Consider the following 17,428-nt stretch of genomic DNA (forward strand, 5'->3'; position numbering starts at 1 on the left):
CAGACATGAGATTATGGTATTTACTCCTCATGTGGCAGATATCATTAGCCCAGTTGTACAGATGAGGAAATGTGCTAGAAAGTTTAACAGATTTTCTCAAGTTCATACAATCCAGACTGTCTCATGTCAAACCATTTATTTCTACCCACACACTTCCCAGTGCTAAAATGGTGCAGATTCAGTGTCACTTAACCCAAATCCTCTGCTTCCTAACTGCTGTGTCCATGTGAATGCCCTCCCACCCATCTGCTTGTCCTTGCTTTCTTGCCACGTGGTACGGGAGACGGGGCTGTCATACCCTTCAGGTCCCTAGGGCTTAACTCAGCTGACCATCCAGACCCCTCCTGTGTGGTTCACTCTGAGATGCTTCTTATCTTTGCATGTTGGTTAACATGGGGATAAATGGCCCATCCCTTCAGTTCTGTCCCCATTCCTGTTTACAGGGGTGGTCCATTTTGACCCAGCATTGTAACAGATCCCTAACCACTCCGTAATCATATAAAGAGCATGCTGCACTTTTAGTAACAGAAAGGGTATTCTGCTCCCTGGGGATTCTTGGTGTTAAACTCTAAGGAGCTTGTAGGCTATATTTAGAGGAGGGTGCACTCTCTGTGTTAGGCTGCAAGTATTCCCTGGGCCCATCTTTTTCCCCCAAGTAAGGGTACAGCTTGCTGTCAGGTTGGGGGATAGTGCAGCATTTGGCATGTTTGGTATTTATCCCTGTTAGTAACTTCCTGTAATTTCTCTTAACCTTTCAGGCTCTCCCTGCTTGTCCTATCCAAGCCACCTGTGAAGCTGCCTCCAAGGAGGAAAACAAGGAAAAAAATCGATATGTCAACATCTTGCCTTGTGAGTGTTCGTAGAGTTTCCTGGCGTATAATCTGAAACTGCATCTCTAGCCAGATTTTTTGAGGATGGAAAGAATCTCGTGGTTGATCATAGGAGAGCTGGTAATAAGAGTAGGGTCAAACCTTTGGGCTGGGAGAGCCTTTGTGGACCCCAGAGTGACCCTAGGTGCTCATCAAGTTCAATGAGGAGCTTGCCCATAGGCCTCAAGTTTCTGGGTCAAGAGGAGCAATTTCACCAGGACCGGATAGGAAGTATGTGGTTGTTACAGGTTTTTGTAGTGCTTATCGCAATGAAATCCTAATACAGAGTTCTCTTCATTAACCCCTTCCCAGAGTTAGTCATTGCTAGTCAGTTGATTTATAACCTAACAGACATTTGTCTAGGCCAGTGGTCTCCAAAATGGGGTGTGTATAATCCAGTGGGATGGGAGAGCAAAATGTTGAACTGTGCTTTTTTTTATAATTGCCTTTTCAAAAAATATCCTTTAAAAAAATTTCTGGTGTATTTTTGGGTACATACTATAATAGAGATCACTATACTAGGCCTTTATAGATACTGAAGTTTTCTTATTAATATATGAACATATGCATATTACATAATTTTTTTTAAATGTAATTGGTATCCTGGTTACATTGTTCTGACTTTTTTCTTTTAATGGTGTATATTGGCAGTTCATCTGTCAAGAAACAGAAGCATTCACTTTCCTTTTTATCAACTGCTTACTGTTGCATGTTGTGAATATATCTTAATTTATTTAACTAGTCCCTGAATAATAGCTGAGATGTGTCCAAATTTTTGCTGTTATAAACAGTGCTGCATTGACATCTTAATACATGTGTGTCTCTGTGCACATAGGCACAGATGTCTCAACCGGCCTGGTTGTATCGTTAACTGAAACGTTAAATTTTTTTTCTAGATGATCATTCTAGAGTCCATCTGACACCAGTTGAAGGAGTTCCAGATTCTGATTACATCAATGCTTCATTCATCAATGTAAGGAACTTGAGCTTTTCTCATTATTACCTTGAATGACCATTGGCTACCATTACTGGCTCCTTCCCAGCTGCACATTAGAAGGAGTATTTGTGATGGCAAGTTGTCCCTAAGGAGTCTAATTTTTTTAAGAAACTGAAAAATTCTTTTTTTTTTAATTTAACTTGTTTGTTTTATTTATTTATTTATTTATTTATTTATTTATTTATTTATTTATTTTAATTTACATCCAAATTAGTTAGCATATAGTGCAACAATGATTTCAGGAGTAGATTCCTTAGTGCCCCTTACCCATGTAGCCCATCCCCTCTCCCACAACCCCTCCAGTAACCCTGTTTGTTCTCCAGATTTATGAGTCTCTTCTGTTTTGTCCCCCTCCCTGTTTTTATATTATTTTTGTTTCCCTTCCCTTAAAGTCCTCATATGAGTGAAGTCATATGATTTTTGCCTTTCTCTGACTGACTAATTTCACTTAGCATAATACCCTCCAGTTCCATGCACGTAGTTGCAAATGGCAAGATTTCATTCTTTTTGATTGCCGAGTAATACTCATTGTATATATACATATCACATCTTCTTTATCCATTCATCCATCCATGGACATTTGGGCTCGTTCCATACTTTGGCTATGTCGATAGTGCTGCTATAAACACGGGGGTGCATGTGTCCCTTCGAAACAGCACTCCTGTATCCCTTGAATAAATACCTAGTAGTGCAATTGCTGGCTCATAGGGTAGTTCTATTTTTAGTTTTTTGAGGAACCTCCATACTGTTTTCCAGAGTGGCTGCACCAGCTTGCATTCCCACGAAAAATTCTTTTTAAAGACCAGGTAGTTTCATGTGTATTCTTATGTTTACCCTGTCATCATTCCCAGAGATTTCCCATGCAAAAATCTGAATCTAAATGTGTACTTTTCTATAAGAGTCGGTGAATCCTTTATTGAACTTATTCAGATGACTAAGAACAAAAGCAGGTCTTGTTATCTTTAGTAAAAGTATGGGAGAACAGGGCAAGAATATCTGACACCAGGTAAGTCTGGTTAGCTGTGAGGGAAGAGCTGAAACTGGGAGGGGATTTTTTAGTGGTGATTTAGAGAATGTTTACAGAAATGGTTTAAGAGACTTGAGTACATTTTGTGGGCTGTGAGGAACCAGTAAAGAAGGTTTGAGAAAGAGAGAGGGAAAGTGACCGCAAGCTAGCAAGAGCAAACCTGACTACCGAAGCAGGATGTGTGAAGAGAACAGTGATAGAATTTGCACACCACAGTTCACAGCAGCATTAATCACAGTACCCAAAAGGTGGAAGCGACCCAAGTGTCCATCAGTGGATGAATAGATAAGTACAATGTATATACATACAGTGGAGTATTATTCAGTCTCAAAAAAGGGAGGAAATTCTGACACATTACAATTCTGAAGACATTATACTGAGTGAAAGAAGCTGGTCACAAAAGGACAAATATTTTCTGATTCCATTTACACAAGGTACCTGCAGTGGTCAAATTCATAGAGACAGAATGTAGCGTGGTGGTTGCCACGGGCTGAGGTGAGAGGGGAATGGGGAATTGTTTAATGAGTAGAGAGTTTCAGTTGAGAAAGATGAAAAAGTTCTGGAGGTGGATGGTGGTAATAGTTGCCCAGCAGTGAAAATAAACTTAATACCACAGAATCGTACACTTAAAAATGGCTAAAATGGGGGGCGTCCACGTGGCTCACTTGGTTAAGCCGACTTCGGCTCAGGTCATGATCTCACGGCTCATGAGTTCGAGCCCTGCGTCAGGCTCTGTGCTGACAGCTCAGAACCTGGAGTCTGCTTCTGATTCTGTGTCTCTCTCTCTCTCTGCCCCTCCCCTGCCCACGTTCTGTCTCTGTCTCTCTCACTCAAAAATAAATATAAAAAAAATTTTTTAAAGAATACTGATGGAGAGATTAGCATTGAACATGAGAAACAGCATTTGTTCCCCTGAGATTGATGGTAAAGGAGAATATTGAATAGATAGAGATGGTTTGTAGATGTGGGTATTTAAGTTTATTTATTTTGAGAGAGAGAGCATGCGAGCAGGGTTGAGGCAGAGACAGAGGGAGAGAGAGTCCCAAGCAGGCTCTGCATTGTCAGCACAGAGCCCAATGTGGGGCTCAAAGTCATGAACCATGAGATCATGGCCTCAGCCAAAATCAGGAGTCAGATGCTTAACTGACTGAGCCACCTGGTGCCCCACATCTGTTTTCTAAGAAGTCAAGTGCTGGTTATCTGGTGGAAAAAAGGGGATTGGACTGTGACATTAGAGTAATGAAAGTTTTAGAGTAGCTTCTGAGATCAGTAAGAAAGAATACTGAAAAGAAAAAAAAAAGGCCTGTCTAGCTGCACTGAGGGGCCAAGATGGAAACCATTGATGTGTACGGCCTCAGTTGTGTGATTTTTCTCTAGCTGTACCCTAGGATTGGTAATATGCAGAGAAGTTGTGGTATTCAGACAAAGGGGCTGCTTCAAGTAGTCAGCCATGTGCTAGAGGTTCAGTAGAGAAACGGAGTAACATTTGGAATGAACTGCACTAGGGAAAGGTGGTGGGGTCAAGGAACTCTAGGTCTTGAGAAGGTGGAAGAACAATCTTGGGATAAGACAAGGAGAAAGATGGAGGAACAAGAGACTACCCAACAAATAGGCTATTGGGTGAACTTCAGAAATGGAGCAGTCCAGACATGCTCACTGGAGTAGATTTGCTGACATTCTTGTATGTTTTTAACACGATGGTCATGTGTTTATAGTTGGAAGGAAAGGCAGCCTAGAAGAGACATGATGGATGCCCCTAGATAAGGAAAATAAAGAAAGGCTAGTGATCAGCTGGGATTCCCAGGCTTCTTTCAAGGATTGTGATGAAGGGGATGGGAGGAACAGCTTGACTGTTACACAGAAGAATATAGCAATATATTGCTATAGAATGTATCCATGTGAAGATAAAAGAATACTCAACTAAAAGTGGTCTAGATGGGAACATGTATTTATCTCATATAATCTGAAGACAGTTGTAGGCCAGTTCTAGCGTTGGCTGAGTCTGTGACTTTCTTAAGAAGCACCCAGATGCTCCCATCTTTCTACTTGCTTACCTTCTTCCTGTCCACGTTATCTTTGTGGTCACAAGATGGCTGCAGCAGTTCCAAGCATTCCTTATAAATACAACAAACAGCATAGATGGGGAACATTTCTGCACATGCTTTACCCTTTTTAGGGAATGTGACCTTTTCCAGAAGCTTCTGCAGCACCATGCTCTTCAGGGTCAGCAGGCCAGGGTTGGATCACATGCTTATACCTGTCTCTAGTCACTAGATAGGGCATTGAGAATTACCGTGATTTACCCTTCTGAAGCTGGGAGTGGTCACCTTACAAGCCAGTGGAAAGTAAATATCCAAACAAAATCATGGTTCTGATGGCAAGGAAGAGAAAGGGAAGAGTGGCTTTTTTAGTTGGTAACCAGCATTGTGTATCACCGTAATCAATTTGCCTCCTCCCTGCCTTGAGGGTGAAGACAGTCAAAAATTAGTTGGATGTTAAGGACATTCACTTTCGAATGTCCCCTTTCTGAGAGCTTTCTACTTTTCTTCCTTTCTGGTCTTATACTCTAATAAACTTTTGCCTGCTGCTCAAAAAAAAAAAAAAAAAAAAAAGTTGGATGTTAAAGATGGTAAGCAGTAAGATGGGTTTATTCATGGTGGTGGTGAGTAAGGGTCTAGGAGGAAACAAGACCATTCCTTTGACTATGCTTAGTTGGAGCTCACGTTGGGGCATCCTGTAATGCTTTGATGGTTACTGAAGAGTTATTAACAGGTGAGATGAAAGTTTAGATGAAGAGAGTTAAATTTCGGACCCTTATGATCTCAGTGAAAGTAGAAAGGCAGGAAAAAGCTTAAGGTTAACTATGAGTAAGAGTCAGGGATTAAAGAAGATTTAGGTCCACAGGTTTTTTTGAGCACCTGCTTTGTGCAGAGCACTGTGTGGGTAGGCTTAAAGGTTACAGAGATAACATTTGGTCCCTGTTAACGACATACAGACCATTTCCCTTAGTGAGCAATGTGTATGAAGCTAGTATTGCCAAGTTCTGTGGGACTTAGTAGAGAACTATTCAGACAACTTGGTGATCCAGTAGAGCTAAATATTGAAGGGTAACTCTGAGATCAAGAGAAGAAAGATGGGCAGAAACTTCAAAGTAAGAGGAGAAGCATGAGCAAAGTCAGAGACTGGAAACTGCAATCTTAGATTATAAGGTATAAGATGGGAAATTTAAAAAAAGGAAAAAAAAGATAGGAAGTCATGGGGGAATTGGTAGGGACTGCGTCTTAGAAGGCACTGAATATTAGATGTGTCCACTGGGGTTCTTAGTTGCAGACAATAGAGTCCACTTTTTATTTACCCTCATAGTCAAGAAAGGGTTTATTATAAGATACTGACTGGGTAGCTCACAAAATCTGTGGGAGAGCCAGTGAATCAAGCTAAGGTGCTGTCAGCAAGGAACAGAACAGCTGTAGATGAGCCCAGCTATCCCATGTGACTTGAAAACCTCTGCACAGGTGCTACAGAACTGGATGCTTCTGCTGCCATACTTGGCCAAAGACCCTCTAGCACAGTCACCTTCTCACATTGCTTATTTACTTCTGCCCCAGATCTGGTATGGGAGCATCTGCTAGTAACAAACTAGATCTTATACAGAAGTGAGCTGCAAGGGAATCTGGGGAATATAGCTTTTCATTTCTGAGCCTCTATAGTAAGAAAGTCCAGCTACAAGGAGGTGGGACTGGGTGCTGAGTGAGCCACCTCGCAGTATCTGCAAATTTTCAGTACAGCTAAAGGTTTTGATTAATTCTCTAGGCAGTGAGGTTTAAAGGCGTTAAAGACAAGGAGTGACATGGCCACATTTGTTTATTGATCATTTAGGTTTACCATGTGCAACATGGATTTAGGAGGGACCAATTGGATAGTAGCAGGGTACAGATAATGAGGGCCTATGGAAGGGTTGGAGAGGAAGCAACAAAGTAAAAACTTTAAAGGTAGAATCTAGCACTTGGTGATTAATTGTATATGTGAGAGACTATAGGGTGATACTCCGTAGGGCGTATGTGGAGTATAGGGTGGTCCACATGGGTGTATCCACCAGACAGTTGGTCATATTGATCTGGAGTTCAGAGGAGATAATTCCAAAGCCATGGCCTTGGAAGTCATTAGTGAAAGAAAAGTGGGGCCTGGGCCCCCCCAGCCTCTGCCGGGCACACTGAGCAAGAGGGGCTCATGAGTGACACAGAGGGAGACCAGGAGAGAAGAGTATCTCAGAGGGAAAAGGATAAAGAAAGCATTGAGGAAGCATCAGGTTGTCAGCAGGGTTAGAGATCACTGGGAAATAAAGAGCAGATATGCTTTGGACTTGGAGTATAGGGGCAAACAGTGTCCTTTGCTGAAACAAATAGAGGACATTTATTGTGGGCTGTCAGTTATTCACACTTAACCAAACTTTTTCCCTCTATTGAAGAATAGTTTCTACAACAAAAATGTAAATATTTAAAGTGTAGAATTCAGAATTGCAGTGATAACAGTTCTGCTGTCATCAGCATTATAAAAGTATTTGGGGGGTGGGGGGACTGGGTGGCTCAGTTGGTTGAGCATCCGACTTTGGCTCAGGTCATGATCTCGCAGTCTGTGAGTTCGAGCCCCGTGTTGGGCTCTGTGCTCAGAGCTCAGAGTGTGGAGCCTGCTTTGGATTCTGTGTCTCCCTCTCTCTCTGCCCCTCCCCCGCTCATATTCTCTCTCTCTCTCTCTCTCAAAAATAAACATTAAAAAAAAACCATTTTTTAAAGCCTGTTTATTTTGAGGAGAGAGAGAGAGAGAGAGCATGAGCAGGGGAGGGGCAATGAGAGAGGGAGAGAGAGAGAGAATCCCAAGTAGGCTCCGCACTGCCAGCATGGAGCCCGGTGCAGGGCTTGAACTCATGAACCGCAAGGTCATTACCTGAGCGGAAATCAAGAGTCAGGCGCTGAACCAACTGAGCCACCCAGGCACCCCTAAAAACATTTTTAACAATTTTATTGAGATGTAATTCACATACCATAATTTTCACCCATTAAAGTGTACAATTTAGTGGTTTTTAGTATATTCACAGATGTGTGTAATCATCACTATCCAACTTTAGAATGTTTTCATAACCTCAAAGAAACTTTCACCCCCTAGCTATTGCCTCTTATAGAACATTTTGCCTCAATAAGAGCTTTATTGTTTGGAGCACCTGGGTCGCTCAGTTAAGCATCCGACTCTAGACCTCAGCTCAGGTCTTGATCTCCAGGTCATGAGTTCAGGCCCCATGTTGGGCTGTGCACTGGGCGTGAAGCCTGCTTAAAAAAAAAGAAAAAAGAACTTTATTGTTTATTTACAGTTAACCCCCATTTCCACCCCTGGCAACCCTTTAACAAGCCCTTTTCACAGAGAGCTGAGATGAAATGTGGGTCTTGAAGAGACGTGGTTCCCAGCACCATAGAGTGGTGGCAGCAAGCAGGGGGGAGTGAGACCTAAGGTTCGGAAAGCACAAAGGTCTGAAAGCAAACCTGACATTGGTCACAGGAGGTGATGAAACCGACAGTGACACAGTTGGCAAGTGGGTTTTCAACCTGGAGTCTTACCTTAGATGTCTAAGAGTATATAGGGTCTTTAGAAGTGTTTATTTTTAACTCATAGGAATGTAGCTACTGGAGCAAGCTAGTTTTGAATTTCAGAATTCTAAGATGTCTCAGAAACCAGGCAGTCACATTTTATCTTTCCCTTGATCATAACACAAGGAAAAGCAGTAGTTTTGCCTCATTCTAGTAACACCTTATTGGTTAAGCAGTGCTGCCATATCACAATATTAGCATGCTTTTGTAGGGGACATATGGCATACTCTTGGTTGGGACAGGAAGCACTTTGTGGCTGGGCCCTCCAACAGTGCTTTTTAACTATTCATGGCCCACATGCTCCTGTGAGAATTTAGCAGTGCCTTCTTGTGGAGCAGGGATATGACATGGCTTAATATACTCTAAGAGCTTCTCAGCCAGTTAAGGCTTTCTCAGTTTTCATCTTCTAATGATTAAAAACATTTGCAGAAACGTGAATTCCCCTTCTCAATAAAAACTTTAACAAGCTCATTACTGACTCTAAACACGTCTAGTTCTGGGCCTAAAGCTTTCTACTGTGCTAGGAAGGAACTCAGCCCTGCTCTGGTTTGAACTAGAATAGGACGTGGCTTCTCAGACTCAGGCCCCCTCCTTTTTTCTGCTACTGCCTTGCACACTTGTATTCCACACCGTTTTCTTGGTGTGAAATGGTGTCCCATCTGTGAAGCTGCCTCCTTCCTCACTGCCCACTCTGTGTCTGTCTTTGAGCAGCAGAGGGTGATTTACAATCCTTACATCAGATGATTTTCACTTACCTAGGACTTCGCAAGTGAACACTACATTAAACAAGAGGTTGAAAAGATACATAACTAAAACAAAGACTGAAAAAGAAAGTTACTGCCAGCTGTTAGTTTTTCAGAGGCCCCTTTTCTGTTACATGGCATTCCCAGGCCCCTTTGCTTCTTGTCTCCTACTACCTGTCATGGAGAACCCCATTGTCTAACACTGGGAACTATTCCACATACCCACAGGCTATTCCCCAAAAGTTTTTATACCTGGGTAAAGCATTATCAAAGAAATAACCCCTTAAAAGAGAAGAACCCCTTTTCCTTCCTCACGAGGGTCCAGCTTCATCCCTGGAACCACCACATATGCTTCTGCCTTAGAGGGTTCCTGTCCATTAACATTAACACTAAGACCTAGATTGTCAGCTGCTGAGAAAGCATCAGAAACAGTCTAGCTGCTGGTCTGTGGTGAACCGCAGACGCGGGTCTCTGTTCCACAGCATGGGGTTTGTTAAAGTTGTCAAGAATAAGGCTTACTTCAAGAGATACCAGGTGAAATTTAGAAGAAAACGAGAGGGTAAAACTGATTACTATGCCCGGAAACGCTTGGTAATTCAGGATAAAAATAAGTACAACACATCTATATACAGAATAATAGTTCATGTAACCAACAGAGATCTCATTTGTCAGATTGTTTATGCCCATATAGAAGGAGACATGATAGTTTATACAGCTTATGCTCATGAACTCCCCAAGTGTGGTGTGAAGGTTGGCCTGACAAGTTATGCTGCAGCATATTGTACTGGCCTGCTGCTGGCCTACAGGCTTCTCCAGGCTTATCTCCATGGATAAGATCTATAAAGGCCAAGTAGAAGTGACTGGAGATGAATACAATGTGGAAAGCATTGAGGTCAACCCAGTGCCTTCACCTGCTGTTTGGATGCAGGACTAAGAAAGAAGTTAAAAAGAAGAGGTGGAACCATCCCCAAATGTCTGTTGCCCAGCAGAAAGATGGGGTAGCTCAGAAGAAGGCAAGCTTCCTTAGAAGCTGAGGAGTGGGCTGCTGAGAGCTAATAAACCAAATCACAATTTTCTTTTTTTTTTTTTTTAATATATGAAATTTATTGTCAAACTGGTTTCCATACAACACCCAGTGCTCATCCCAAAAGGTGCCCTCCTCAATACCCATCACCCACCCTCCCCTCCCTCCCACCCCCCATCAACCCTCAGTTTGTTCTCAGTTTTTAACAGTCTCTTATGCTTTGGCTCTCTCCCACTCTAACCTCTTTTTTTTTTTTTTTTTTTCCTTCCCCTCCCCCATGGGTTTCTGTTAAGTTTCTCAGGATCCACATAAGAGTGAAACCATATGGTATCTGTCTTTCTCTGTATGGCTTATTTCACTTAGCATCACACTCTCCAGTTCCATCCACGTTGCTACAAAAGGCCATATTTCATTTTTTCTCATTGCCACGTAGTATTCCATTGTGTACATAAACCACAATTTCTTTATCCATTCATCAGTTGATGGACATTTAGGCTCTTTCCATAATTTCAAACCACAATTTTCTATGAAGATTTTTCAGATAAAGACAATAATACACTTATTCATCCAAAAAAAAAAAAAAGTCTAGCCTACAAGTTGGTATTTGGATGTTCTTACATCAGTGTTCATTAATAATTCCCTTTGAGAAGACTACCTAGACCATGTGATCTTTGTAATCTTTGATTCCTGATACCCAAAGCTAATCCTTTGGAAATTTCTAGAATGGAAATCTTGTTAGTGGCCTGGACCTTTTCACAAGGGAGGCTTTGTTAACTGGTTGGGAGTCTGGAGAATTTCATTCCTATCCATTCTTGGTTCTCACTTTCTTTTTCTCCCTCCCTCCTCTCTTACCCCACCCTCAGGGCTACCAAGAAAAGAACAAATTCATTGCTGCACAAGGTAAAGTAAATGACAATTTTTTACTTTCAGGCTTAACCATGAGCTCATTAGTGGGCTTGGACTTTTTCTTCCAAATGCTAAATAGATTAATCAGAATGCTGTAACTTTTCTGTAATTACTGTCACCTGAAAGAAATGCAGTCTGCCTTGCACATTTATAATTAAGGGCCTTCATCTTGATGACTTAGTATCCAGGGGTCCTGTAAAAGTAGTCCTTTTTTGTATGTGCATAAAAAGGACTGGAAAAGGGTACACACACACACACACCACAGTCTGATGAGGTCCTCTGTTTGGGGGCCCTATGGGAACCTTAGGTTCAGGCCAGGCAGCTAAGAGTTTGAATTTGAATTTGGTGTCCGGAGAGGATCGGCCACCTCACAGGGTCCAGGCTGGCTCATCTCCTCCCCCAGTTGTTGAGCCTGAGCTCATCTATTATTCACAGAAAAGCGGTCTAGGAACCCTCAGAGCAGGGACCCAGTGCCATTGCCTTGTACGTGCTCTGCACACGTTTCCATAGTCCAGAGTTTTAACACATGTCTTCCACCTTTGGGATCCTAGCAAAAATATCTCGATGTTTGCAGCACTAAAAACAATGGATGTTATTGGTGGTCCATCAAAGTCCATTGTTTTAGTCATTCAGCAAATGTTTTTTGACTCTCTGTTATGTGTCAGGCACTGCCCTAGGTGATGGGGATATGTAAAGGGATAAAACAGGATATGGTTCATGCCTTTTTGGGGCCCTTAGTTGGTAGAGGACAGTTTACACCAAAATTAACAAGTTTCGATAAGTAGCTATACTGATGCAATAGCGACTAGCCACGTGTGGCTATTTAAAATTAAAATTTTAATTAACTGAAATTAAATAAAATTTAAAACTCAGTTTCTTAAACATACTAGTCACATTTTAAGGCTTAATAGCTACATGTGGCTAGAGACTAACATACTAGTACAGATATGAAACATTTCATCATTGCAGAAAATTCTATTGGATGAGTACCATGGTAGAGATAAAACAGATAGAGAGGTAAAATAAGGTGGTTAGGAAAAACCTTAGATCCTTCTTGCCCTTGCAGTCTCCCACTAGGGTCTGGCCATTGCCTAACCAGGCCCTGCTTTCTCTCACCCTCTGTAGCCACCCATCAGGTCAGGTCTACCCTCTGAAGCCCAACTCAACTGCCCCCTACTCAGTGATCATTTTAGCACGAACAGTTACGTGCAGTCTCTTCCTCTCTCTATTTGCCACGGGGCCTTGTTGATGCTATTGTTGAACAATATTCAATGTATTTATTGAACTAAGGTCACCTATGATTTTCTGATGCACCTTTTCTCAGACTCCCATCCTCTTGAACCCCTCCCCAATACTTCACACTCCTTGAAATTCTCCCCTGTTATTCCCTGACATTCAGTTCTCGATTTTTCTCACTTTTCTAAATATCCCTTCACTGGCTTTTCTTCTTTCTGCCTCTTAGATATAGTTTCTCCCCAAATCTGTGGATGACTACTTTCTTGCAGCTCCATTCTTATCTTTCGTGGCACCATTTCTCTCAGGTCTGCCTCTCTGTCCGCTCTTCCTTAGTCTTCCAAGTTTTTCTATCTGAACTTGCATAATGCTTCAGATCCCCAGGTTTCTCTGTTTGACCCCTTCTTTTCTTCTCTTCTGTATCCTCTTTGAGAGACCTCATCTCATACCTACCTGTTTGACTGGCTACTGCCTCTCTTGAGCTTCTGAGCCACATTTTCAAACTAATTTTCTACCCCTTCACCTGGATACCTCCACATACCCGTCCACATCAAAAACTAAAATATGCCTTGGGGCGCCTGGCCGGTTCAGTTGGTGGGGACATGTGACTCTTGATCTTGGAGTTGCAGGTTTGAGCCCCACATTGGGTGTAGAGATTACTTAAAATCTAAAAAAAAAAAAGAAACTCACTAAAATATACCTCTCCGGGGCACCTGGGTGGCTCAGTCGGTTGAGCGTCCGACTTCGGCTCAGATCATGATCTCACAGTTTGTGGGTTCGAGCCCCACGTCAGGCTCTGTGCTGACAGCTCGGAGCCTGGAGCCTGCTTCCGATTCTGTGTCTCCCTCCCTCTCTGCTATTCCCCTTCTCACATGCTGTCTCTCTCTCAAAAATAAATAAAGGTTAAAAAAATTAAAAAAAAATAAAAATAAAAAAATAGTAAAATAAAATATACCTCTCCTTCAGCCCCCAAACTGCTTTTTCTCCTGTATTCTCTGGCTGTCACCATGACTGGAATGCAACCCATCTAATCAACCAAGCCAGATTTGGGATCATACAAATTTCCTACCCATTCCTTTCTCTGAGTATGAGTGGTCCTCTTATTTCTTTCTCCAAAATCTGTCTTCTCTGTCACACTGTCTTACTCCTGTCATCTCTTCTAGCTGTGTTGTCATAGCCTACTGATTGGCCCTCTAGGCCCAGCCTTGCTTCTTGGGTTCCTTCCACGAAAATGGCCTTTCTTGATGCAAAAATTTTGTTAGAACTCCTGAAAATCCTTTAACGATTTTCCATTATCTATAGAACAAGCCTGCCTTAGTCTGACCTCTACCCCTTTAGATTCTGATACCTTACCTGTCTTTCCAGCTCTATCTTCTGCCACTCCGTGTACCCTCCACAATCACCTTATTGCACTCCTTACAATTCCTGGACATCTCATGCTCTTTCTTGCTGCTATCCCCTGCGCTTCTGCCTGGAGCACCTCTTCTCCCTATGTCCCCTTTCTAAACTCCGATCCACCTGATCCACCTGAGCCTAACATATGGCTCAGATGTCACCACCTCCAGGAGATTTTTCCTGACCTTGCCAGGCAGTGGCAAGGCCTCTGTGCATCTTTTTGGCGTGTGTCCACTTCTGCCATTATTTGTTTTTCTTCTTGTTACTATTTTTTTTTTTAACCAAAGGGAATATAAAGTTTAAGAAAGTCAAAAAGGTATTGCGAGGCATATAAAAACAAAATGTCCCCCCCCCTTTCCTCTTCCTTTCACTCTAATTCAGCCATTTTTATCTGTTGGTGACTTCTTAGGATAGATAATTTATTTAATCCTCTTACAGATTACCTCACACTCAGACAGACATGCATACACAAATCCTTTTTCCCCATTCTCCCAATAGAGTTAAATCACAATTTGGGGTTAAGACAATATTTATTATTTACATTATTATTACTGTGCTAGTATTATTTACAGCTAAGTACATAGTATTCAATGATGTTCCCCCCAGACTCTCCACTAGAAGTATGTATTTTCTCTCAGTACCTTCAGATACATGAGGCTTAATTCTTTTTAATTTTTTAATCTTGGGATCCTCCTAGAACTTTTTTCAGTTGCCCTCTAGCCTCAGAGCTCCCATCTTGAGCCTTCCCTTCACCAATACCCAGGGAATTCCATTAGCCTCTATCCTATGTTAGCTCCCATTTCCTTCTCTTTGTTTGTGCCCTCATTTTTGTGAAGAAATCTTTCAGGGGCTTTCCCAGAAAGGCTGGACTGGGGTAAATTTTAAATTCTAGCCTGAGCAAATCAACCTGTCCTCTCTGTGGCTAACGACACCCACCTTAGAACATGATAGGAAGGAGTAAATGAGATGCAAAGCACTTAGCTCACTGTCTGGCCAGTAACACAGGTATTTAGCAAGCGGTCATGATTTCTAATCCTCATTTATAATACCCTTGGGAGACATTATTTATGTTCTCTTTACATTTCGACAACATCCCACCCCCCACTTCACTCCCTAGTGAAGTACCTGGCACATACAGAGTGGATGGGAAATGTTCAGTTAGTAGGTGGGTGGATGGATTGATGGATTGGATATTTAGCTGGGGACACGTGGGCACAGGCTTCCAAAAGTCAGGAATGAATGTTCCCAATTTCCCAGCAGATTTCTTCCCCTTGGTGTGTGTTCTCCTCATCTTTGCTATTGGCTACTTTAGGACCAAAAGAAGAAACAGTGAATGATTTCTGGAGGATGATCTGGGAACAAAACACAGCCACCATTGTCATGGTGACAAACCTGAAGGAGAGAAAGGAGGTGAGTGGAGACATTAGATAGACCAGCATAACTAGCAGAGGAACTCCTCTGTGTTTGAGCCTGGGCTGTCTACCCTTTGTGGTTCCTGTGCCAGTCATTGATCAGACAAAGCCCAGGCCACTGTGCTTATCAGAATTTCCTATGGCCTGGAAGTCTCAGATGAACTTCAGGGGTGTGCCTAGGGCATGTTGCCTATGTCTGATAGTCAGACAACTCACCCTGGTTTCAAAACAACCTGAAGGAAAGGTTGGGCCATTTGCCAAGAAAAGCTACAGAGGAGCTTTTTCCCCCGTGGCTTCTCCAATCCCTCGTTCCTCTGGTTTCCTGCACCTTCTCTGAGTCAACAGAGGAAACTGTATGAACTGAGACCCTGTGGGGTGCAAGGGAATCAGAGGCCCTGGTCTGATCATGCACTCAACTTTCTGACTGATCCTTTTCCTTTTGTGTCTGTGGCTGCCAAGTCCATGCCTGGCAAGGCCCTTCATTGCACCATAGCTAAAACCAATTCTGAGTTCTAGATCAAGCCCCAGAGAATAACCCCCATTCATGACAGTCTTTTCCTAGAATGGCCCTTAAATTACCTTGATCCCCACTCTGAGGTGTTGAGTGTGTTAATCATCAGTTGCACAGTGCTTAGGAGGATTGGTACTAGGGCTGGGCTGTAGGTTTGTTTCCTCCAACCTGACCTCTGACTCTGAGAAGCTGTTCAAGGTCCAGGCACCAGAGAAGGCATCACTCTGCCCTGGTTACCCCCTTAGCAGGTTGCTGGTTCCTGGGAATCAGGCGGGCCTGTCCCTAGACCATGACCTGGCATAGTGGAAGGGCACATTTTGTAGGTAAAGTAGCTTTTGATTTGCCCTGAACTGAGGGAACAGGGGTGGGAAAGAGCAAGAAGTATAGGGCTGGGGCTATGTATAATTTAAGAGATAGTGCTAAACAGGATGGAAGCTGAGGGACTTGAAAAAAGAAGTTAAATAAGTCTGCAGCTGACGGAGGTGAGAGAAGAGGCCTTCTCTGGGGACTTCTGTCTGGGCTTTTGTGCTCCTTTCCTTCAGGTCCTTCACATCTGCTGGGGGCAGGAGGTCTGAGGTCATCAGGTGATGTGTGTCTGTTCCCTTCCAGTGTAAGTGTGCCCAGTACTGGCCAGACCAAGGCTGCTGGACCTATGGGAATATCCGAGTGTCAGTAGAGGATGTGACCGTCCTGGTGGACTACACAGTGCGAAAGTTCTGCATTCAGCAGGTACTGCCTCCTTCCTCCTTTCTCCTCTCGTATTTGGGATCTGCTGACCACTAAGAGAGTGGAACAAACTGGGTCATCCCCCCCTCTTATCCAGGGTGGTCAGGAATCACTGAGTGTGAGGTATGTTTGGACTCTGAGATTAGAGATCTGGGCTCCCAAGGAACTTTGTCAAAGCTAAGGGAGGAGCATTTTCATGACTGGGAGAAAAAAAAAGTATTGAGATGGAGTTTGATCATCATCGGGATGATGTATGTGCATCAGGAGGTGGTATAATCTTCTGGGGACTTGACCCACCTTCTCCTTTCTTACTCCAGAGGCTCCTGACATCAAGGATATGGTGGGCCCTCCTCTTGGTCCTCCAGAGTGACCCTGGAGGCTTGAGCAAAAGTTGCCTTCAGAGCTGCGGGGTGGTGTGGTGCTATGAAAAGGGGACTTAACAAGAGTTGGGAGACCTGCATTGTAGTTCTGATCTTGCCATTAACTAGTTCTGAGACCTTGACGGGGTCACTCAGCTTCACGGAGTTTCACGTTTCACACCTGTCCGCTGGGAATAATAGTAACAGCCCTGCCTACCTCCATGGGGTTCCTGGGAAGAGATCCTGTCTCCGTAGTTCACACTTCCTTGGGTTCATTCTCATCTTCCCATTGTCATTGACCACCACAGCTGCCCTGGCCCCCAAGCCTCACCTCCCCTCCCCTGGCACTCCCCTACCCCAGGTTATCAGGGCCAACACACAAGATCTCCTCACTCCACAGGTGGGCGACATGACCAACAGGAAGCCACAGCGCCTCATCACTCAGTTCCACTTTACCAGCTGGCCAGACTTTGGGGTGCCTTTCACCCCGATCGGCATGCTCAAGTTCCTCAAGAAGGTGAAAGCCTGTAACCCTCAGTATGCAGGGGCCATCGTGGTCCACTGCAGGTCAGTGTGGCTGACCCTTGGCT

General features: G+C 43.3%; 1 protein-coding gene and 1 pseudogene across 7 annotated transcripts in view; both read left to right on the forward strand.

The window, feature by feature from the left end:
• The window catches only part of PTPRA (protein tyrosine phosphatase receptor type A), a 158,110-nt gene that overhangs the window by 121,099 nt on the left and 19,583 nt on the right, over positions 1-17,428 (forward strand). For all 7 annotated transcript variants that reach the window (XM_027069702.2, XM_053200165.1, XM_053200166.1 and 4 more), the window contains 6 exons: positions 759-849; positions 1,766-1,842; positions 11,160-11,196; positions 15,143-15,240; positions 16,363-16,482; positions 17,239-17,405. In XM_027069702.2, the coding sequence (XP_026925503.1) occupies positions 759-849; positions 1,766-1,842; positions 11,160-11,196; positions 15,143-15,240; positions 16,363-16,482; positions 17,239-17,405 (590 nt within the window). The remainder of the gene's footprint in view (positions 1-758; positions 850-1,765; positions 1,843-11,159; positions 11,197-15,142; positions 15,241-16,362; positions 16,483-17,238; positions 17,406-17,428) is intronic.
• LOC113602485 (60S ribosomal protein L5-like) lies at positions 8,203-10,801 on the forward strand (annotated as a pseudogene).

The sequence above is a fragment of the Acinonyx jubatus genome, chromosome A3 (genome assembly GCF_027475565.1).
Source record: "Acinonyx jubatus isolate Ajub_Pintada_27869175 chromosome A3, VMU_Ajub_asm_v1.0, whole genome shotgun sequence".
Classification (NCBI taxonomy): Eukaryota; Metazoa; Chordata; class Mammalia; order Carnivora; family Felidae; genus Acinonyx; species Acinonyx jubatus.